The sequence below is a fragment of the Melospiza georgiana genome, chromosome 3 (genome assembly GCF_028018845.1).
Source record: "Melospiza georgiana isolate bMelGeo1 chromosome 3, bMelGeo1.pri, whole genome shotgun sequence".
Taxonomy (NCBI): domain Eukaryota; kingdom Metazoa; phylum Chordata; class Aves; order Passeriformes; family Passerellidae; genus Melospiza; species Melospiza georgiana.
Genome location: NC_080432.1, coordinates 97474100 through 97495865, shown reverse-complemented (window position 1 = coordinate 97495865; position 21766 = coordinate 97474100). Strand labels below are relative to the sequence as shown.

The following is a 21766-nucleotide window of genomic DNA, read 5'->3' as shown; positions in this document are numbered from 1 at the left end:
GTGTGCCCTCGCCACTGGTGCCAGCTCTGAGGTGCTGAGGAGGACATCAAACCCACCAGCTGGGCAGGGCAGGCTCAAGGCTTCGAGTGTAAAAGGCTGAGCTGGGCTGATTGGAGGTCCGGGGGGCCTGCGTGGAGAGGGCCGGGGACAGAACGGTGACACTGCCTGAGGTGCCACGGGGCCAGGAACCTCTGCAGGGCACTGCCCCACAGGAGGCTGCAGGCCCCGTGTGACACACCGTGCCACGCGTGACACTCGTCACAGAGCAGTTACCTGCAAAACCACCCAATGACCAAACATTCCTTGACTATGTACTAGATGCAGTGCTGAGGAAGTAGAGTACTAATTTACTGATACAGCAGGACGTGGGCTTATTTTAAAACAAATAATTTCCATCGTATGAAATATATGTTATATCTATCTGTATATATGAAATTCACGCACTTTCCTATGCACACTTTAATTCCTTCCTGATTGATTTCAAATCTAATATGGTGTCAAGGTTTAAGCATGAATTAAAATATCATTTTTTGGTATTAAACTGTACAATGTTGTTCATGTTTGCATTCTGTCAAAGGCCATTCTAATCAGATGGACGTGAAATAATAAAACACTTCATAATGTGCTCCACCAAATTACAAAGAATTTCAAATCTAAAAAAATATACAAAGCAAAAATAAGTATGGCAAATATCAATTTTACCATTCAGGCCTTTTTCCTTATTTAAAGTTTCTGAATTCTGTTTAGTATACTTGTGTTTTACAGTCAATGACTAAATGAACAGAGACTTTCTATCGTTTTAATGTGTTAGAATACATATTAGCCCAATTAATATTTAATTAAACACCAGACTATTTTGCTATATTCAGCTGTTGTGAGTGGGTCTATACCATGAACTCTCAAAGGAGAAAGCATTCTAGTTCCTATCTTTCTGTTTATTTATATTCCTCCTACTTTGGTTTTGTAACTGACATTTATTTTTGTGATGTGGAGTCAGATTACAATAGATCTGGACATATGTGTATTAAGAGACTGTGTTTCTCATGTCAGAGAATGAAGCAATCTGACTTTGATTTATTTGCAACACAAATATTATAAGCATAATGTTATCTTTCTAAACCAATCAGGTGTACAATATGTAAATTGAAAGGGCTTATTTGCCTTAAAAAATAAAATGTTACCTGTACAACAATTTAATATATTGCACTTCTTTTGAAGTAATGTGCACAGACAACATTATCAAATTTGTTGGTAGGCATCTAGTTTACTTTTGATTTTTTTCCAATTGTTTTTGTGGGTTTTTTTAGTTGTTTGGTTTTTTTGTTTGTTTGAACAAGGTGGAACAAACAGAAATCATAGATTTATAAATATTATACTGAGAATTTTCTTATAGCAGCATAGGAAATGTAGAACACAGACTCCTCCAAGTCAGCATTATTAGGCCAGCTGGGGTCTCAGTTTATCTGTAATCTGTTTGGTTTACAATTTGTCTTCATAAAGTCTGATTACTGGCAGGATCAGGTACAGCTTGTCTTAATTGCTTAATTGACCTGTTGCTTCAGGTAGAAGGGTTCAAGTGAGTAAAGCAAGTGATTCCTCCTGGAAGTGTGCAGAAAATTAGATAAAATTTGTCAGCTGCCATATGTATATATGTGTACAGGTGTGTGTGTCTCTAGTTTAAATTTCTTCAATCTAGGAAAAATACTGGCTTTGGTTTTGTGTGGATATTCTAATTAGCAGCTCCACTTTAAGATACCAGTTTTCAAGACTAAAGATGCCAGTCTCTGCATGTACTTCTGTATTTAAAATAGTACAACAAATATAGGAAATAGCATCAATATTGTACACTGCCTCGGATTCAGCTCTTTCCTTAATAGAAAATGCCTCGAAAACGCAAGGGATGGGAAATATAATGTTTTCATCTATAGAAGAATATTTCAGGGATTTATTATTTTTTATTCCTTTTTTTCTTTTTTTTTGTCCTTTTTTTTTTTTTTTTTCATTCTTGAAGGATATACATTCGTCTTGGTTTTTGCTTCAAATATAGTTTAAGGCTATTTGGTAAAGTATATACCAGATACCAGGCTCAATTTACAGGGGTGTCTTCTCACAGGAACTTCTCAAAACTTCATCTCTAAAGATTCGTACTTTGAAGCCAAGCATGCTTTATCAGTTGTCCAAAGACAGAACTCATGCTTAATACCACACACTGGGAAAAAAGAGGGAAAAAACCAAGCAACCAAACAAAAGAAAACAGATTTGAAGCAATGTCAGATCTGCAAAACCTATGGTACTTCACATTTTCACTCATCCATCAGGCTGCAGGGTGTATGGGATTTGGATTTAAAGTGCTCAACAGGTGAAGAACCAAAGTGCTTGAGTATAATTAAAGAATTGTTCTGCCTATGGCTAAATACATTGCATTTTTTAAAGCAGGTAAACGGGGAATGTGGTAGCTGGGGCTGTCTGTCTCACTGGGTTCTCATTCTTTTCACCTAAACTTGTGTTCAATAAGATTCAAACCTTGGTATTGGGGGCTGCATGTTGCTCATTTTATTGCGTCTTCACCTGAAGACTTCTAGGTGCTGGACTGCTTGGTTGGCTCTGGAAGGTAGGTGAAGTGGAATAATTCTGTCCTAATTTGTTTTAAATGAAAGCCTCTTGACTGTGGTAGCTACCACTTCTCTCTGACAATATGAGGCTTGAAAATTTATTATTTTCCTTATATTCCATAGCTGGAAATCACTTATCTCTTGAGTCAGTTTTTTTTTTTTTCCTATGTCTGAAGCAAGCAAGAACCTTATTCTTGCCATAAATGATACTGCATAGAAAAATAGTTCTAAAAAAAATTACAATTGTAAACCACAGTTCACCTTTACCTTAACATAACCATTTAAACTTATATATACTTACCACTCACATTCATATTTCTTAAACTGTTTACAACATCACAACTGGCATTTTAAACAAGCAAGATTTTTTTGTTCTCAAGGATACCCTGGAAACTCAATTGTTATAACAATTTGAGAGTTTGAAATAGTACATATAGCACAGCTCTTGAAATGAAGGAGAGAAGGTTTATAAAATAAATATTAACATGTAAAAGAACAGTTAAAAATGCAATGAGTGGTCCAAAGGAGCAAGTATAACCTTTTCTTTACTCGTCTTACTACAGAAGATCTAACTTTTTAAGGCTTCCGTTTTCCTTTCACCATCACTCAAGTCCTCTTGCATTACAATTCTGCTTAGGTTTCAGTGTGTCGTTATACTGCTAACAGCAAACGTTTCTCAGTGGACATTCCCACCATCACCAGACTTGTATGCTTCTTGGTTTCTGATGAACTTTGGAGTTTTAGTGGCTGGATATCCCTGTTCATCTCCAGAAACTTGAATGAGATGAGAGGCCTAATGTTATTTTGCAGTAACAAAGATGAGAAGAGTGGCAGAGCGCATGGGTAAATATGTTAGCTGGATTCTAGGAAAAGAAACTGAAGGTCAAGGAGATAAATGGGTTCTTTCTTTCCTGCTCTTTACATTTGTAGCACCTTCTACTTGGATTAGCTAATGCCTCTAGTGAATGGTGAGATGCACCCATTTATAGTTTGTTATTCTTATCCCTAATTATCACACATTTTATAAAAATATAAATAACAAAAAGTAAGCTGGGTTCCATCTCAAGAGGTGTTTCTTGTTGTCCTCTGAGAATATATTGGATAAGTCAGGTCTTGACAAGCCCTATCCATTGTAGCTGATTGTAAGTCAGACAATAAATACAAAAAGAAGTTGTTCTTGCGGTGAGCTCAGCAAATTCTGAGGAAATCAAAAGCATTCCACTGTGCTTATGGCACAAAGAACACAACATCAAGGGCATATTTAGTGGAGAGAATGAGACAAAAATTACCAGGTAAGTGACAAACTGTACAAGCATTTTGTTTAAAAAAAGGAACTCTGCAGCATTCTGTCTTTAAAGCCGGGTTTGAGCCTCTGGGATATAGATCTCAATGCTGTCTGCACGCTCTGTGGCTGAATTCTGCCGGAAAGAGGCTGCCCGCTTGGCAGCCATCAGCCGTCTTCTGGCTTCCTGCCGCTGTCTGTCAGGTAGGTCCAGAGATTTTTCTCTTGTGATAGGGAATTTTCCTTTTGGGGGCTTCTTTGGTACAGGAGGAGGAATCTTTCTTTCTTCCTGCAACAGGGCATTAAAACTAAGGGTGAACGGCGTGTAAAAGGTACTTGTCAGCAGAGCATGCACATCAAAGACATGAAATGCAAAATACTGATTACATACATCAAGCATGCTCAATTTGTGCTTGCCCATCAGCTGACTAATGGATTACATGAACAGCTATCCACACTAGGGACACTGACAAAACCTCTTACTTGACAACCATTATGCATTCTATGTCCTGTGCCTGAAAAAAGACTGCACTTCCTTCCAGCGTCCTTGCAGGTATTGGCACATGCAATCTGCACACCTCACTTTCATATGGATTTGTTTGATTTAAGCTGACACATTATTACACTCATTATAAACAGAAACACACACTGTCTCTCCAATAAGAATTCAGCGCATCTGTGTGGTCTGATCAAGTGAAAAGACTCTCTAAGATTAGCAGGACAGGATTTTTGATTAAATTAATCATACTGAGTTTAGCCTCAGCTGGATATGAGATAGCAGCTGTGTATACATGTCTATTAGTTTAGTCTCCTCTAGGAATTGCTCTATGGAAACATTCAAGCGCCAACCAGAGAACATAGGGCTAATTGTTCTGCTTGCAAGCCTGGGCCATTTTAAAGAAAATTATTCTGAAGAATTATCAAATTATAAAGTGAAGTCAGTAGATTTTGTTACAAAAGGAGCTGTAAATTTCTCTGCAGGTGTTAAATCAAGAATTGTTTTGACCATTTAGAGACTGTAAAATATCATATGAGGGCTATAACCAAGGTATTGTACACTAATTTAGGTTAGAAGAAATGGACTCTGGAGGTGATTTCATACAATTTCCATTCAAAGTGCGCTTGAAATTAGATGCAAATTTGAAATTAAGTCAGTTTGGTTTGGATTTGGTTTGGTTTTTTTTTTGTTTTTGTTTTTTTTTTTTTTTTAATTTTTAAATTTTTTTATTTCATGTTTAATACTGGACTGTATAGCCCTGAAGATGAAGACTCCATAACTTCATTTATATAGGTACAGTTACTATGACAGATCTTTTGCTATATAATGTCTTAAAGTAATGGTAGTAGTCCAGAGTATGGGCTGTTCCTTATGGAGAACACAGTTAATTTGATACACAGCAGGATTCAAATAATACAAAAATTGAACTGATAACGCTTATGGTTTACAGACTCCTCACTGGGGTTTTTGTTTTGTTTAGTTGGGTTTCTTTGTTTTTTTGTTGTTTTTTTTTTTTTTAACTAATTGTGCCTCTACTATCCAAATGCAATAGCCAAGACTAAATAACTAAGTTTATTTAAAAGCACAGTTCTGCATTATGGAGGAATAGTGCAACAGCCTGGGATGCTATTCCCCATTATAGCCAGTTCTGCCTGTCTTTATTTTCTCTATCTCCTGTTTTCATAAAAGCTCCATTCCTTTCATCCCATCTTACTTTCTTTTCTACTTTTAGTTATTTCCCTCTTAGGAATATCACTGTTGCTGTCACTATAATAATTTCTTACTTCTAGTTGCCACTAGTAAGCAAGAGTTGCAAACTCACCATCCACCAACCCGTTGGCTGAAAATTAAAATCCAAGAGGAGCATGAAGAAATGAAAAAGTTGTCAAAATGCCTCCTAATTCCTCCCAAACCAAACAAATATTCACCTGAGGCCAACAGTACTGACTCAAACCAAATACTGTTATCATCTGACTGATACAATAATAAGCAAGGATAGTGGGATAATCAAGGTAAGGGATGAAGTTCTAGAGAGGGGAAAGGCAGTTTCAGAATTACACTGCTATTATGGGCAATTTGTCACCTTTGGTTTGAACGCGTCATGTGGGGCATCTCCCAAGTGGTGGAGTTGCAGAGCACAGGTGCAGTGACTTCACCAGCAGTGCTTTGTCCTCCAGAAGGATGTCAGCTGAGCTTTAGTATGACCTGTGCTCTGTTCTGTCACATGCTTTTCTCTCATTCCAGTTCTGTTATCATTTGTGTCATGCAGGCAGGGTTAAACACTGCAGTGTTCAAGTTTGATCCACCCCAAATGTAGCAGAGTGCTGAATTTACCTTGTGTGAATTCTTGGGGTATTGTCTTCCATCTGAATTAATAAGAATATATTTCTATTCTAGCCTTTAGAATGTGAATCAAATAATTTGAACAAAAGTGTCCTGGAGTAAACTAGCTTAGCAAAATTCATTTTATTTATTATATAATTCAGCTCAACATTGTTAAAAAAGAAAGGACTCCTGATATCTGATAAAAGTTTCCATGTAAAAATTGGGCCATGCCAATTAAATACTTCCCAGGGTTAGAAACCTATTGTGTTTCACTATTGTATTTAACACAAGGATAGTGCAGAACTACAAATGGGGAGTAAATGGTATTGTCCACGGTCTGCTTACCTTCCTTTCAGGTGATTCTATTATTTTCCATTCATTGAGTTTCAACTGGTGCAGTTCATCAAACTTCATGCTGACATCTTCAATTGAGAGCTGCAGTAAGTCCCAGAAACCTGCAAGGTCCTGGGAAGTTGGTCTTGGCATGGCACTCGGGTCCTGTAGCGCACAAAGGACAGAACATGAATACTCCAGGAGGCTTTCAGGGTGTGCACTGAGGCAGGAAGGGCATGGTGCCAGATTCCATTGCTGCAGCACTGCTCAGAGCTAAGGCTCTGTGTGCTCTGCAGCTGGGAGCTGTGACTGGAAAGCTGTGCCTCCTACACAACCCAAACATGAATGAGTTGGATGTCACACGCCAGCCTTCCCGAATGTGCGGCATGGGAAGCTCCTTAGCACCATATGCTGTGCTGACCTGCATTTCTAAAAAGGAACAAGCTGACAGCCTCTGTCTGCTGATTATTAAAGGCAAGGGGAGCGTGGTTTGTATTCCAGCCAGCCTGAAGTCTTCCTGGTTCAAAATTGCATTCACGATAGCTGATTGAGACAAAACAATGCCACAAAGACGTCACCCTATGCTGAACTTGATGTTTACATTGTCTTCAAACATATGCACAAAGTATGAAATCTTGATGGGATGCTTGGATTTTGTTCTTCAGGGAGTGGAATCATACTGAGGAACCGGGAAGACATGACCACCAGGTACTGCAATTAAGAGGCTATGTGTGCTTAAGACTTAATGGAGCAAACATTGGTGGTAACAATTAGCAAGATGATCCTGTATTTGATAATTAACCTGATGCCAGTGCTGGATAAAAATTGTATTATAAGGTAGTATGCAGACTCTTAACCCTATGCTCTCTGAGCACTGGTACTAGTTCAAGAAGAGAGCTTTGCCACTTTATTGAAATAGGGCTTAAATGGTAAACATGGCTGTGAACATGTTTCATGCCTTTTTCCTTCCAGGACAGGAGGAAGCCATTATGGTGGTCTAAAGAATGGAGCCGGGAGAGAGAACATCAAAACCATGCCAAACAGAATCTGGATCTCTCCATTTCTGGCCAAAAGCTGAAAAGACTGGTTTGCTATGTCAGCATCACTGCTGTTATGGCAGGCTCTGTTACCCACCTTTTCCAAATCTAGCGGTCAAAGGCATTTTATATTTAAACACAACCCCACAGCTGTCTAGAAACTGGGAGATAAGTCAGCATTGCTGTTGAATCACACATTTCTAAGGGTTTTAAGCTTGGAACTGTTGCTCAAACTTGGGTTTACAGATGCCACCGTGGGAGATTAGGGTCTGGAACTGAGCATGACAACATGCAGTGTCACCCATATCTAGGCCCTACTGGAATCTGGGCCAAGTGTTACACGTCTTCTTCACTAGAAGAAAGTTTCCTTTTAATAGGGAGCTTCAGGGACTTAAGGGAACTGACCATATAGATTATAACAGACATCTGGGAAACATTACAACTCCACATTAGTGTTTACTGAAAACTACTTCATTGGGTGGATCCCAATATGTTACAAAACAGTTTAAATTTTATGTCAGTGGGGTTACTTACTCTACAGAGGTCAATATTTCAGGTTTTAGGAACTGATTCCCTGTGTGAAATTCATGAGGGGAGTCCCACAGCAGTCTGTCTTATCTTGCAATCTGTTGTCTCCTGCCTGGTCTCCTCACTCACTCTCCCCAGTTTCCTCTAAACAGCCAGAAAATGATTCCACTCATTGCAAGGGCATTGCCTTCTGAATCAAGGCTAATTGCTGTTCTGTACCTTCGTGCACCCCACTCTGCTCACAGTGTTTGTGAAGACCATGGCCTTCAGCACAACCCTTGCAGAGGGCTGTGCCATGTATGCTCTGGACACAAGAGGGCTGCCTCCTGCTTCTTACACATGCACAGTTCATGATCAAGAAATGCTGGCACAAATGAGTACTATTACAGCCAACTAAGTTTAGAAAACATTGGCTTAAACCTGCTTCTTCTCAGAAACTGCTTATTTATTTGTATCTTACTTGGAATTCAGCTTTGCAGCCCTCTTTTTGAAGGAGGCCTAAAGCAAGCAACAAGCACCTCGATGGTGCTCAAGCTGCTCTGTTTTAGTCTGCAGCCATGACATACAAGCTGAGCGGGATTTGTGCTGGCTACAGAGCATGGAGAAGGACACTTCAAAGAAAAAAAAGGGTGTTACAAAAAGTAATGTAAAAAATGCAAAAGAGACTAGTTATTAATCAGTAATGACATTTTCTTAAGTAGTTAGTGGGAACAGCATACGTGTAGGATATAGCCAGCCAGAGTCATAAAATAGAGAACTTCATTGAAGCTTACATTTCTATGAATTTACCCTAAGAGCTCCCAACACGAAGCATAATCAAATGTGCCATTTGAAGTTCCCATGATCCTTTAGAAAAGTCCATATGTGGCATTCATGGTTAAATTTCAGTTTAGTAAGTATATTCCTCTGAAACCCTTGTTGCATTTTGAACTGGCACAATTAAATGCTGTTGTTCTGTGTCCTACATTTAAGTTTATAGATGCTGAACACTGTCAGAGAAACTGCCCCGTGGCAGCCCTGTACATGCTGGATGTTTTAGAGAAAGGGAATATACAAGCTGGCAGCATTCCCCAGGGGCACTGAGGCGCTGCCTTAGGAGCTATGGAAACCCTGCTGTATGTATGCACTAAGTGACAATTTAGCAACAAACTTTATCATTAGGTGTAGGAAGGAAAGCCTCCAGGCATGAATGACCTACAGTCAGTTTTGCAGTTGCTGCTTTCTTCAGAGCCCATTATTGATTTAATGAATGTGAAGGATTTTCAGAACCTAAATCCTGCGAGTGGGGTTAAGCTGCTGTCATGGACTTCAGAGGTTTATTATCCAAAAGAGAAAAAGAGAAGTAAAATCTTGCCATTTTTTTGGTTGTGTTGTCTACAAAGTTGTAGATTTCTCCTTGCAGTCTCTATTGCTTTTGCAGTAATGAATTGCTCTTTCTCTCAAACAGCTGATGGCTGTGCTGAGCAGGAGCTGCACTTGCTATTACAGTAATGCTCTTGAGCACAAGTGCTGGGCCCACTTGAAGATAAATGAAGTGGAGTGGAGGTTAGGCTCTCCAAATCTTAGTTTGCACAGCTTAATCAATCAGGTAATGGAGGGCATTTTTAAATTTGCAGAGAGAAAGTTTCAGACAATGTTGAAGATTCTCTTCTTTTGATATGAAACAAATTACTAGATAGGAGCACACATCATATAATTGATAATACATATGTGCTCAATTCCTGCTTGTCAGACTGTATATTTCCTCTGTTATTCTGTAACAGCTTTTAAAATTCTTGTTTTGACAGAGTTTTTGATAACTGGATCCTTTCCTACTATTCCTAATATTCCTAATATTTTCTATCAGAAGGTATGACATTTTTGGCATTATTTTCTCAGTATTATTTCATTGCAGGTATTAGGAATGTTTAACTTTATGGATGGAAAGTAGCAAGTAGGTCTTTGCAGAACAAATGTTCTGCCTTGGAAGTTATGTGACAAATCCCAAGAGGCAAAGAAAAGTATGTAAGCAGATATAGGTATTGTCTGCTGTCATGCACACAACAAAATTCAGTACTGTCAAGATATGAGGTTTAGGGACATTCAGAAGGAAAAGGTACACTTGCTATTTGAGAGAGGCAAAGAAAGGTTTTCTACCACCAGCTGTAGCTTGAAGAATTATGTTATTCTATTGGTTAGTATAATCTTCCCACCGCTTTTGTATCACTGATGGCTGCTGTCATATTAATGAAGATAACATTTAGAATTGAATTAGTCTGTAATGAACTTCCAGAACAATAGCAGTAAGTAATATAATGTATCTGTTCCTTTAGCCCAAGGACATCTCATACATAATTGGCAACACAAATTATCCAACTTAATTTGATGAACATTATAGATATCTCATTTCCATGATCAGTCCTATTTTCAGGTACGTAGAAAGCTGGATCATGTACTCTCCTCTATTCTATTTTATGATTTTCCACTGATTTTAATGTGAAAATTTCCCCCTTCCATATGTGAACTATAGTTACTATATTAGGGTATTGCAAAAATAAGCCATAATATTATGTCTCAGAAAACTTGTGTTTGTTCCCTTCTCATTTTCTTTTGTTTATTAAAGACAGCAAAAAGAGAAAAGCAAAACATAATCATCAGACTGAAATTGCATTTATATATATGCTTAAAAAAAAAAATCTACCAACATCATAATAAGGACTAAGTTTAAAAAAAAGGGGAAATTGATGTGGGACATGAAAATAACATTTCAGAATGCTACTGCTCAGATGCACTACAATTGTTTTTGAAGTAAAAATATTAAACTCTAAAATTTAAAGTGACGTTTTGGGGAATGTTATGGATGAATAAACTTAAACTCTTCAAGAACAACCAGGCAAAGTGACTTACCAGATTTTGCTGACAAAGCCAATAAAATTGCTGGAATTTCTGAGACATGAGGAGCTGAGCACTTCCAACAGCACTTCGGATCTTACCTAGGACTAAGCATACAGATGGATTACTACTAATAAAAGTTTTTTGGCAGTGAATACAATATCCATCTCAAAAAAAATGCAGGTGAAGTTCCTGGTTATTTTAAAATGGAAGTAAATATTTGGTTTTGTTGTTTGTGATTATACACACGAAGAGTGAAGTATAGGAAAACTCAGTAGCACCTTGCCTTTTGGCATGATGAATGAATAATAAATGATATATTAATAAGTCAAAACAGCTTAGACTTTACTTGCTTAAGGAAGTAGAAAAAACTAAGGGACTATATTCAGCTTTCTGAAGTGGGCATCCGTCAATCCATATGATTTTGAAAACAGTCTTCAATTTCAATGTAAATGACACTTCTCCCATTTACATTTGCTCATGTAAATTGAGAGCTGTTGAAATTGTCTTGCCTCAAGAACCAGTTGGATGTCTGTTCCTTCTGACATCAAAGGCACGTGTACCTTAAATGATACCTTCTGGTTCTGTGACTGCAAATTACTTCACTCACTGTGCTTGTGTGGGTGATCCCTGGGTGAGATCTCTTTATCTCTTCTCAGGGTAAAGTTACGACATTCAACTGTAATATAACATATTCCTACCATAAGGACTAAATCCTCACAGAATTACATCTCTGAGACATGTTTGGTACACCCTTTAGGAATTACAGGTTGTCTGCCCAGGAAAATATACAAAGTCCTCAGCACAGGAGCTTCAGACAAAGTGGGACACAAACAGGTGCTCCAGGACTTTGCTGAACCAGCATCAGCCCCCGTGGACGTGTTGGCATTTCCTCACTGTCCATGTACATGTCCATACATTATGCACTGGGGAAAATGAGCAAACTCATTGTATTTTGTTTCCAAACGACTAAACTCATTGCCTTTGTTTCCAAGAGTCATCTGCCTAAATTAAATTTTTTGAATGCATTATAATCAGTGATCTGAGTTCAGCAGCTCAGCCATGTTAGGCACTTACTTTTAGATGAGCTGAATTTCCTCCTGGAGATGTCTCTGTCCTTCTATTCACAGTGCTACCTAAGGGGATTGGCTTATCTCTGAGAAACTAACTCATCCTGACTCCCACATCTGCTGGGACAAATGCCACACTCTGGTGGGTGGCATCATGCTTTTCTATACCTTCCTACATACCCTTTCCTACAGTTCCTTTCCTCCACATCCATCTCTAGGATTAAAAAAAAATAATTTAAAAAGCATTATAAACTGTGGTCTCAGTAAAAAATTTATTTCAGCGGGAGAATTTCCAGATCTTTAAATAATGTTAAAGATATAGAGAGGTGGGGTAAATGTAGACAGGAATTACTCTGATATATTTTACTTCCATTTGGAGAAACCAAGTTTGATAATTCAAACAGGATATTAAGTGTAAGTGTGGAATAAAGCTGATACAGCACAACTGATCTGCAGCCCCTGGTATAGGAAACATTAGAATGCGGCAGGGCTTATAATTTTGTTGTTATTTAGAATAAGTACAGGAGGGCATGTGAAAACAGTATTTTGGTAGTAGATTTGACATTTTAATTCTACTTTCTTTAGGCCAGTGAAACATCTGCTCACCTACAAGTAGTAGCAAGAGAGAATTTGAAAATTTTGTTCTCTAGTTAAAGTCTCAGTAACTTTCAAGGCATGTGCTAATATGTAGAGCTGTGGTTCTCAAACTCTATTCCATTTTCTGTTAGGCAAACAGTACAGCTGTGCCACAACACTAAATTAAACAGAAATATACATAATTCATCAGTCCTGTGTGACATCCATTGTAGAAGGGTTAAGCGGTTCAGGGCTGCATGAGTAATACACTGAGGTTTGTTTTTGTTCTGTTGGCCAAATGAAATAAATCATTTTAATTGGTTTGGGGTTTTTGATCATCAAACCCCTCACTTTCCTCTACAGTGCTATTGGCATACAGGAAGGAATATTTGAGTGTTAAAACCTGAACAAACATACAAAAACTTAAATAAAAAATAAATGTTTCATTTGATCTGACACAAATTGCTTTAATTCGGTTTTCAACATTTTTAATAAAGGCAATGACTTTAGTGACAAACAGGCTTGTATCCTCCTTTTTATCTCTTGGTGATCTGTAGCTTAGGACATTAGACAAACTCCTAGTGTGGGGTCAGAGGTGCTCCTTTTCCAGGATGAGGAATTATGCTGTAGCAGGTCCCTGCCATCATCTATTCCATGCTATTTTCAATGATTCACTGGGCAAAAAGAGTGAGGTTGATTCCACGGGCTGATGGTTATTATGGTTGTCTCTAGTGAACAAAGTTCAGTTTTAGTTTCCCCTGCTGAATTTTACAGTTCATAGCTCAAATACATAGTCTGAGTAAGAGGCATTGGTTTGAGCTCTTCTGCAGAAATATAGATCCTGACAGAATCTATAGATGTCTGATATTTTCTAGTGAACCTCAGCTACCCAAACCCTCATCCTAAATAAACATTAATTTTATCTTCATTATCATAAAGCATCATGTCCACAAGCATTAGTGATTTAAAGCCCAGTCAGACTGGTCAAGATTTAGGCACTGGCAAATGTAGCATTTTGGTGGGATACACATTTGCCAGGGATATAAGGCTGTGATGGTTGCCATTGAGTCACAGTGCTGAATACACATGTATCATTACAGCCCTAGAATTTACTAAAGATCTAACTCTATTTCCATTTTAATAAGTAAACCAGATGTAATAAAACATAGAGGTTAGAATCTCTCATATTCATGCTACTCTGCCTTGCTGTAATTAAATTAAAGTATTAAAACACTTCAACTCATAATCTTTAGCACAATATTAATAGACATCCAAAGCCTTGTTATTAATTTCATGCATTGGGGAATTATTCTGATGAGTGCAGATTGATTATCTCCATGAAAAAATGATGAATGTTAGAGACTGAAGGGATTGAGATGTTTGGTGATGACTAGAAGATTTTTCTTGTAAATAAATGATGATAGAATCTACCAATACACATAAATAGACATAATATTCATATAATCCATAAACCTCCTTGCATCAGGATAATTTTTTATTTGCCCAAATGTCAGGAAAGAGTCACACAACCTTAATTTTGCTCCCTGATGCATATGAAGCACACAATTTTTTGTATGGTCCTGTATGACTTTAGCTCTGAAGACATACAAAACCCTGACCATGACTTCAGTAAGAGTAGGCTCAGGATTTACACCCTGATCAGAGATTGTGTCAATTGCACAATTAACACGATGGTGTCTTTTCCCTGTATGTGGGGAATTGCTTGAGAAATTCTACAAAACCTTGTAATCAAAAATGATTTCATATCACAAAAGTAGAGAGGGAAAAGTTAGATCTGTATTGATGAAATTGATAATAATTTGATGCTGTAACTCTGATCTTGACAGGTTAAAAGCTTTGTTCAATTGTGCCACTGCTGCACCAGCAGTGAAAAACTGCTAACAATCAATCTGCTTCTGGCATTCATTATTGTCTATTTAAGTGACATATTTTAATTTAAATTTTCATTCCATTTCATCTTTTCATTCCCTCCTGTATTTGTAAATAAATTACTCCACAATCTGAAATAATATGCCTGGAAAAATATTGAAATTGGCATTTAGTTCACCCTCCTAACTCGAAGTAGGGCATGATATTTGTCTAATCTCTAAACTTAAATTAGTAAACTTTAGAAATATAATTTTACTATCAACAGAGCATCTAGAGACAAAAATAAATATATAATGTTCAGAATGGCATTTTAGGACAGCACAGCCCCCATCTGGCAGTGCTCTGGAGGGTAATGGGACCCTTGTTCACCAGTGGGGACTTACTGCAAATTTGGTTTTTACCTTAACAAAGCTAAGTTCAAAAAGGAGAAAATTTCAGCAGAACAATAAAAATGCTGTGAGGAATTATTGGATGCCACATGTGGGACTTTACAGACTGTTTCAGTACAGTTGACATTCCTTAGTCATTCACAACACTCCAACTGGAAATTTCAATATCTCCTGAAGCATAGGTTTGTGAAAAGCATTAGAAAATTATGTCAGTAATTTCTCTTTGGTTAAAGGATAACCTATATTTGGTCAAACACCTAAGAAAGCTTTTATGGATAATTAATTCATGAATATACTAAAATCAATTGGCTGTGAGGTTTTCTTGTTGATTTTTATTCACCTAAAATTACGGGAGATTTTACTCTGTTTCCTATTACTATTCAGTCCTATTAGTACTGTGAAAATATCAGCTAGAGGATTAGCAAGGAATGGTCCAGTATCCATGGAATTAAGTGGAATGGGAGAGAGAGGTGATACTTTGAGCTCCCACTCTAATATCTTTATTTTCTTTCCCCACTAGAGATCAGTTTACTGCTGTGCCAGCAGAGCTGCTAACCACAATGCAGGAGATACCAACAAAACAACATTTCTTTTGGCATAGTTTACCCTGTAGTTAATTTTTGCACCTATCTAAGGATTTTTATGTGAGAATAAACTCTGTGGAGCTGTTCCCCATAATGAAGTTCTCCGTTGGCCAAGCAGGTGGCACTGAGAAACCCAGGGTTGTCTTCTTTCCCCTGCCAAGCCCTGCCTGCAGGCTGTGGGCAGGGACTGAGGTTCCCTGCTCTGCTCTGCTCTCCTGCTCCCATCACTGTGCTCATGGGCGGCAGAGTCCTGACCCTCTTGGTCTTCAATAGCTTTGTGACACTTGAAATTGTTTTCCTTGTCATCACCTACGCACTAATAGCCAAACACAATTTTCAGGGTGTAAAACTGAAACTCCAGTCAGCACCCATGAGAAACACACATCTTTGCCTGGGGGCACCCTGTGAGTGCAAGTGACCACATGTCTAACCCTGGGAACTGTTACAGACACATATCTATAGTTTTTCCATATAATGAACACACACACACACACACACACATATAAATAAACAGAACACAAATAACTGCTTCCACAAACTTCTTACATATATGTAATTAGTTCTTACAGATATGTAAGAACTTTGCAGAGACTTCAAAATAAAACTCATGGCTACTGACCAAATTAAAAAAAAAAAAAAAAAAGCTCTGAAAAAAGAAGAGAGTTATTTTTGTTGCAATGATTATCTCTTTTTCTAAGACCTGATGAATGAAGTTCTTAAAACAATATTATGAAAGAAAAGGTTCAGTGAAAGAAAAAATCAATATAGCAATTAGACAGCTTTTGGTGATCTCAGGGATGCTGTGTTAACACCAAAACTGAAATTGTTTTCTAAAATGCAGTTCTATTTTAACTGTTCCCATGTTTAAAACATAATAGAAATGGTATCATAAAGGCAGCCTTCTCCTATGAGATGCAAAGCTATATTCGGTCTTCATGTACAATTAATATATCCAGGCCAAAAAGAAATGATTCAGCATTAAGAATGACAGTTTGAATGTGCAAACATTGCTGTGAAGTGTTTTGGGAATAGTAGTCTTGCTGGAAGATGGAAAACCATATTTATTTGCTTTTGGCTCAGCCATTTCTGTTTATTTTCTTCAAGAACTGGCAAATGTTTAAATATGTCAAGCTACATTTCATGCTGTGATGTTATTAGATTTAAGTTCTTGAGGATACACACCTTACAACCTCTGCAGCTCAGACTGGGGATACAAAATGTCTTAAGGACCCAACAGGAAAAAAATTATTCACACGGAGTTTTTAGAATGCTGTGAAGCTCATTCCCCTGCTGAAATTAATTCTTTGAAAACTTCCTTTTACTTAATGTGCCATTAGATGAAGGGATACAATTTAAAAATAATGTAATTTGGAAATAATTTCAGGAAGAGCTCTTGAAATGAGTTACATGCAATAAAAAGCCAGAACTTTAGACAGTCAGCTGAACACAAATTCTGACTTTGCAAATACTTTGTAGATCTATTCTATAACTTCTTTAGCCTATTAGAGAGGTCAAAAAGTTCCCCCAAGAACAAGTAATTAACCCAATTTTGTTAGTTTTAAAAAAGAGACTTCAAGGATTTCAGTTGAATTTTATCAACTCTGTTATCAGGGAATTGCTCTTTCTTTTCCTCTTCCAAATTCAAGTCCTTCTTCAAGCAGGGAAACAAAAGCTTGATACTATGTTTTGTTTTTTGACTGAAATATTCCAAGTTAGTGTCACCAACTCCTAAGATTAGTAAAAAATTACTGAAGTCCATATTGTCTTCATGTCCTATGTACTATTTATAGAAAACTACCTTCTTGACTGCCATTTCACCATGCAGTAAGCTGTTCCAGAGTATATCTGGAGTGCAAAAGTGTAGGTTCACATGATGGGAAGGAGAATTGTTCTGCATCTGAGAACAGGCAGTCAGCTAAAGTCAGCTCATCCAAGTTTTCCTCATGTGGTACCCAGTTTCATATTCCAAAGAGTAACAGCTCTAGCTGCCTCTCCACGTCTCTGAGTGGGGAAGGGGTGTGGATGTGAGCGTGTTTCCATTGCTCGTTTCATGTGGTGGCTGCAGATCTGACTGGGGCTGTGCAAAAGGAAGAGCTTACAAAGAGAGGAGGCAGGAGAAGTCCAGCTCTTGCCTGCAGACTCCTCGCTAGGAAAGAGAGGGGCTAACGACCTGTGTGTTTCTCCCCTTTGCTCCCCAAATAATCTTACTCTTTCAAAGGAGATCAAAGTCTTGCTCTTTGAACTTCTGCTTCAGACTGAGAACACTCATGTTCCTACATCAGTAACAGGTGGTCTGAGAAGCAGGTGCTTTGGGATTCTTAATAATGACACTGAAACGTCAGTATTCAGCAAAGACTTGAAGAATTGAAAAATAGGACACATGAGGAAAAAAAAGAAGTAGTGAGGAATAACCATTATGAAAGGCTTGGAAAATCTTTCACAGGCTAATCAAAGGTAAATATGTTGTTATTTAACAGTCCCTAGAAGGGTATTAAAGTCTTCATAGTATCAATGGAAGGAGAAAATTCTGAGCTTTGCTTTGCCATGGTTAAAATAAGGACAAAACCCACAGACCATAAAGCACCAGAGGCTAAAGGAAGGAAAAGCCTTCCTCACAGCCCCACTCCAAATCCTCTGTTGCTACTCCACAGACCTGTGCACAACACAGCAGAGAAATATGATTGTAAAACAAACAAACAAAAAAGATGACGTAAAAACATAGACATTTTTTCCTTTGAAAAGGTCAGTGCAAGAAATAGAAATTGGCCTTTTAGTCACCATGCTGGCCTGGCTCAAGACCTGAGGGTACATCACAGCAAGAATTTGTTGAGAGGGAAACAAGACAATCAGGAAACAGTACTAAGAGGTGATGGTGAAATTTGTAAGAGTGCAGGGAAAGATGCTAGTAAGAAAAATTAATATGAATTCACTTTTGGTCTGAGAAAATCTCAGCTAAGACAATAATTCAGATTGTCAGGGATTGAAATATTTATAAAACTGAGCCTGAAGAACAAGGATAATTGACCTCAAAGGGAATCACAGGGAGCTGGCTACTGAGTCCTAGGACCACTTTGATATATTACTATCATTAGTGCTGTCTTGGATCTTGTTCCAAAATAGTCTACATTATTTTTCACTTTATCCCATCACTCCTTTCAAGGTGTCCACAGGACATGAGAGAATAATAATGATTCTTGACAAAATTGTAATAAGAAAATGCAGCTGAATTTTCTAATAATGCATATGCCTGTCTAACTGCAGAAGTACTTTAACTCTTTTTCTTGCCTGCTATGGTTTGTGTTCTTCCAACAGGCTGAAGTGCCTGTAAAGGAATGGAAACATTTTTAAAATGGCTTCTCACTAAGAGGCAAAATCACAGGTTTCAGGAAAAGGACAGAACAATATTCATGTAAGACTACTCTGTGTGCTCTGGCAAAGGGTCAAGCACTGGAGCCATAGAAGTGAATGGGAAGAATGTGTCAAATTTGGAGCTGTGGATGGAGCTATTGCACCATCTGAGCTCTATGTAATACCAGACTTTGATCCTGCACTGGACTCTGGAGTTGATTCTTTAACTACTTCCACAAAACCTTGCTCTGGGATGCACCATCTTGTGCAGCCAGCCACAGGACAGTGTTCTTATGTATTATGGTTCTTTGCTCCTACAGAATGAGTGAGGACAAACCACAACTCACAGCTTTATCCTAACAGATTTCATGTTTTAGTAATCATCTGTATACTGAAAATATACTGAAATGTTCTTACTTTCTTCAGAAAGATCATTTTCTTCTGCTTCTCTTTCCATTTCTTTGCACCATCCTTCCATTCTCTTAGTCTCAGTGTGCAGTAACTTCATAAACCAAGATCCGTCGCGCCGACAAGGAGACATTCGGCCGGTCTCGACTGTCTCGATGGCTGGCTCCAGCCAGGGCTCTGGTGGTGGAAGGTTTGAGGTGTCAACTGGGGTCCTGTAATCTTCTCTGTAGCTGAACAGTCCCTGCGTCCGTACAGTTCTCACTGCACTATACTGGGTGGGTGTGCTGGGCTCTGAGTGCTGCTGGAATGACGAGCCAAATTGAAGTCCCTTATCCTCCATGGTGATGTGTCCTGGAAAACCCTCCAGTTCCAGGTCAGCCTGGACAGCTGCTGTTACACTGTTCGAGCGCTTGAATCGTCCGTGTCTTGGTGAAGAGGGAAAAAAGAAAAGATATTAAGACATATAAATAATGTATGTGATGGTACAGAGAGACAGAATAATGTTTCAGTGAGAAGGAATGGATTCTGTTCTTCTCACTGGACTTTATGTTAAACATTTTTACTTTGTGTATATCTCTACTAAAATTAGATGGTGAGTAGCAACAGAGGGGAAAAACAAAATGCCTAGTGGAATCATTGATCTAGGCAGGGGTACAAAAGAAAATTATTTAAATTGTCTCTGGAAGCAAATATTGATTTGTTCTCATACTACGAAATAACATGTGTCATTACTAAATAAACTGGAAATAACTACCAGAACTAGAACTTCCTGATAGAAGTCTGTAAAGTATGTATATAAAAAAATTTCCAGTGCTCAGAATTTTAAGTAGAAAGATCTGAAAATCTGCTCAGTTAGGATTTTTGAGAATCCTGTAATAAAAGAAAGATAATATCAGTATGTTTAAGACTGTGGGTTGAGGTATTTTTGGTCTCATAGGGTGCCCATTAAAAGTTGATTATCCACTGTTATGTAACACTGAATAATGATATTTTAGAAAAGCTTTGTGTTAAAATATTAGACAGAGAAGCAAAGATTATTTGTGATATCTTTTCACATTGGAGTCCATTGTCTCAGATTATTTGTAGTTCGTGATGGCAAAAGGCAATCAGCAGCCAGATACTCTCAGACAGCTGCTGTGAAATGAGATAATGGTACTGGACCAGTACTTGACAAACAGTACCTACCAGGCTTAACCTCCGAGTCAGTACATGGGCCAGCAGCGTTACAAAACTAGAGAAGGACTGAACAAATCAGAAAGCTGATTCTATTTTAGAATAAAGGTATCATCCTAAGAACTTTGTCTCCTTTTGTGGACTGGGAAAGCCTGGATCAGCATGAGGAGTCTTGTTGAAGGAAGACTGTTCCAATACGTAGCTCTTAGTATTTGTTCTGACAATAATGAAATTATATTAAGCCACTATTTCAATTTAATACTTTAACTTCCTTCCCTTCAATTAAAAACTGGAAGGTTAGATAAATGTGAAGCAACTGCTAAGTAATCTCCACAAATGTTACCAATTGATAAACATGCATATAAGAAATTTGGCTTCAGGGATTATTTAGTGGCAGCACCTGTCAGGTGTTGTTTATTAAATCTGTTTACAAATGCATGTTGTGCTATGAAAGACTACAGATTTTTGAACATGCTTGAATTACCGTTTTTCATCTTCCACTTGAATTCCAACAGAATGATATTCCCGTAGGCCTCTGCTTTCAGTATCTGAATCAGTTGCTGTTTCCACCTAATTCAACACAAAAGATACATCTGCAGAGTGAGCATTGACAACTCAGCACAATTTTTCACACACTCATTCAAAATCAATTATACATTTCATCTCTTACTGCTAAGAAACACCTAGCATAGTCAAATAAATGCCATAGGTATTCAGCCTGGTATTATTGTTTTGGTACAGTATCTTCTTAAAGTTTTGCACAAATACTTTTGCTATGTAATTCCCTATTTCAAATCCAAGCAGAAGCAATTACTCAGTTTGGTAGGATCAGGGAGTAAGCTTGGTCTGGAAGGGCTGTTCTTAGAATGAGGAATCCACAGGGTAACCCCATTTTATATTATTATAAACCAGTCTCATTATAGTCCTTGATTTACAAAATAAAATAAAGTCTGAAGTAGCCCCATAAGCTTGCAAGTTGTAAAAAGAAATGGAGCAATGAAATTTTATTGACAACTATGTTGACAAATATAAAACCATTAAATGATGTGAGGGATACAGCAGAATGCCCTATCTCACCTTTTTTTAATAACACAGTCCTGAAAATGCTGCATCAAGCAGGCAATTTATGCACTTTTTATAGCATTCCCATCTGAAATACACTTACCAAAATATATTCACAGTAGTTTCCTTCAAGACTGGGACTTGCATTTGCAAGTTTCTGTGGGATTTTATATAGCACTCCCCACCACCACACCGCCCCCAAGTCTTCGACACAGACAGAGCAAGTGCTGCAGTATGCAAATTATACTGAATCAAGGGAGAGGCAGGAAAAAAAGAAAAA

General features: G+C 37.9%; 1 protein-coding gene across 17 annotated transcripts in view; it reads right to left on the bottom strand.

Moving 5' to 3' along the window:
• Nucleotides 1–205: 205 nt before the first annotated feature.
• DLGAP2 (DLG associated protein 2) overlaps nucleotides 206–21766 on the bottom strand; it is a 454795-nt gene continuing 433234 nt past the window's right edge. For 15 of the 17 annotated variants that reach the window (XM_058021030.1, XM_058021031.1, XM_058021033.1 and 12 more), the window contains 6 exons: nucleotides 20909–20994; nucleotides 19261–19676; nucleotides 11002–11093; nucleotides 6563–6715; nucleotides 5715–5732; nucleotides 206–4183 (listed from right to left, as the gene is read on the bottom strand). In XM_058021030.1, coding sequence (XP_057877013.1) covers nucleotides 3965–4183; nucleotides 5715–5732; nucleotides 6563–6715; nucleotides 11002–11093; nucleotides 19261–19676; nucleotides 20909–20994 — 984 coding nt within the window. In that variant the 3' untranslated portion in view covers nucleotides 206–3964. The remainder of the gene's footprint in view (nucleotides 4184–5714; nucleotides 5733–6562; nucleotides 6716–11001; nucleotides 11094–19260; nucleotides 19677–20908; nucleotides 20995–21766) is intronic. The other 2 variants (XM_058021041.1, XM_058021026.1) reach the window with 1 other exon arrangement.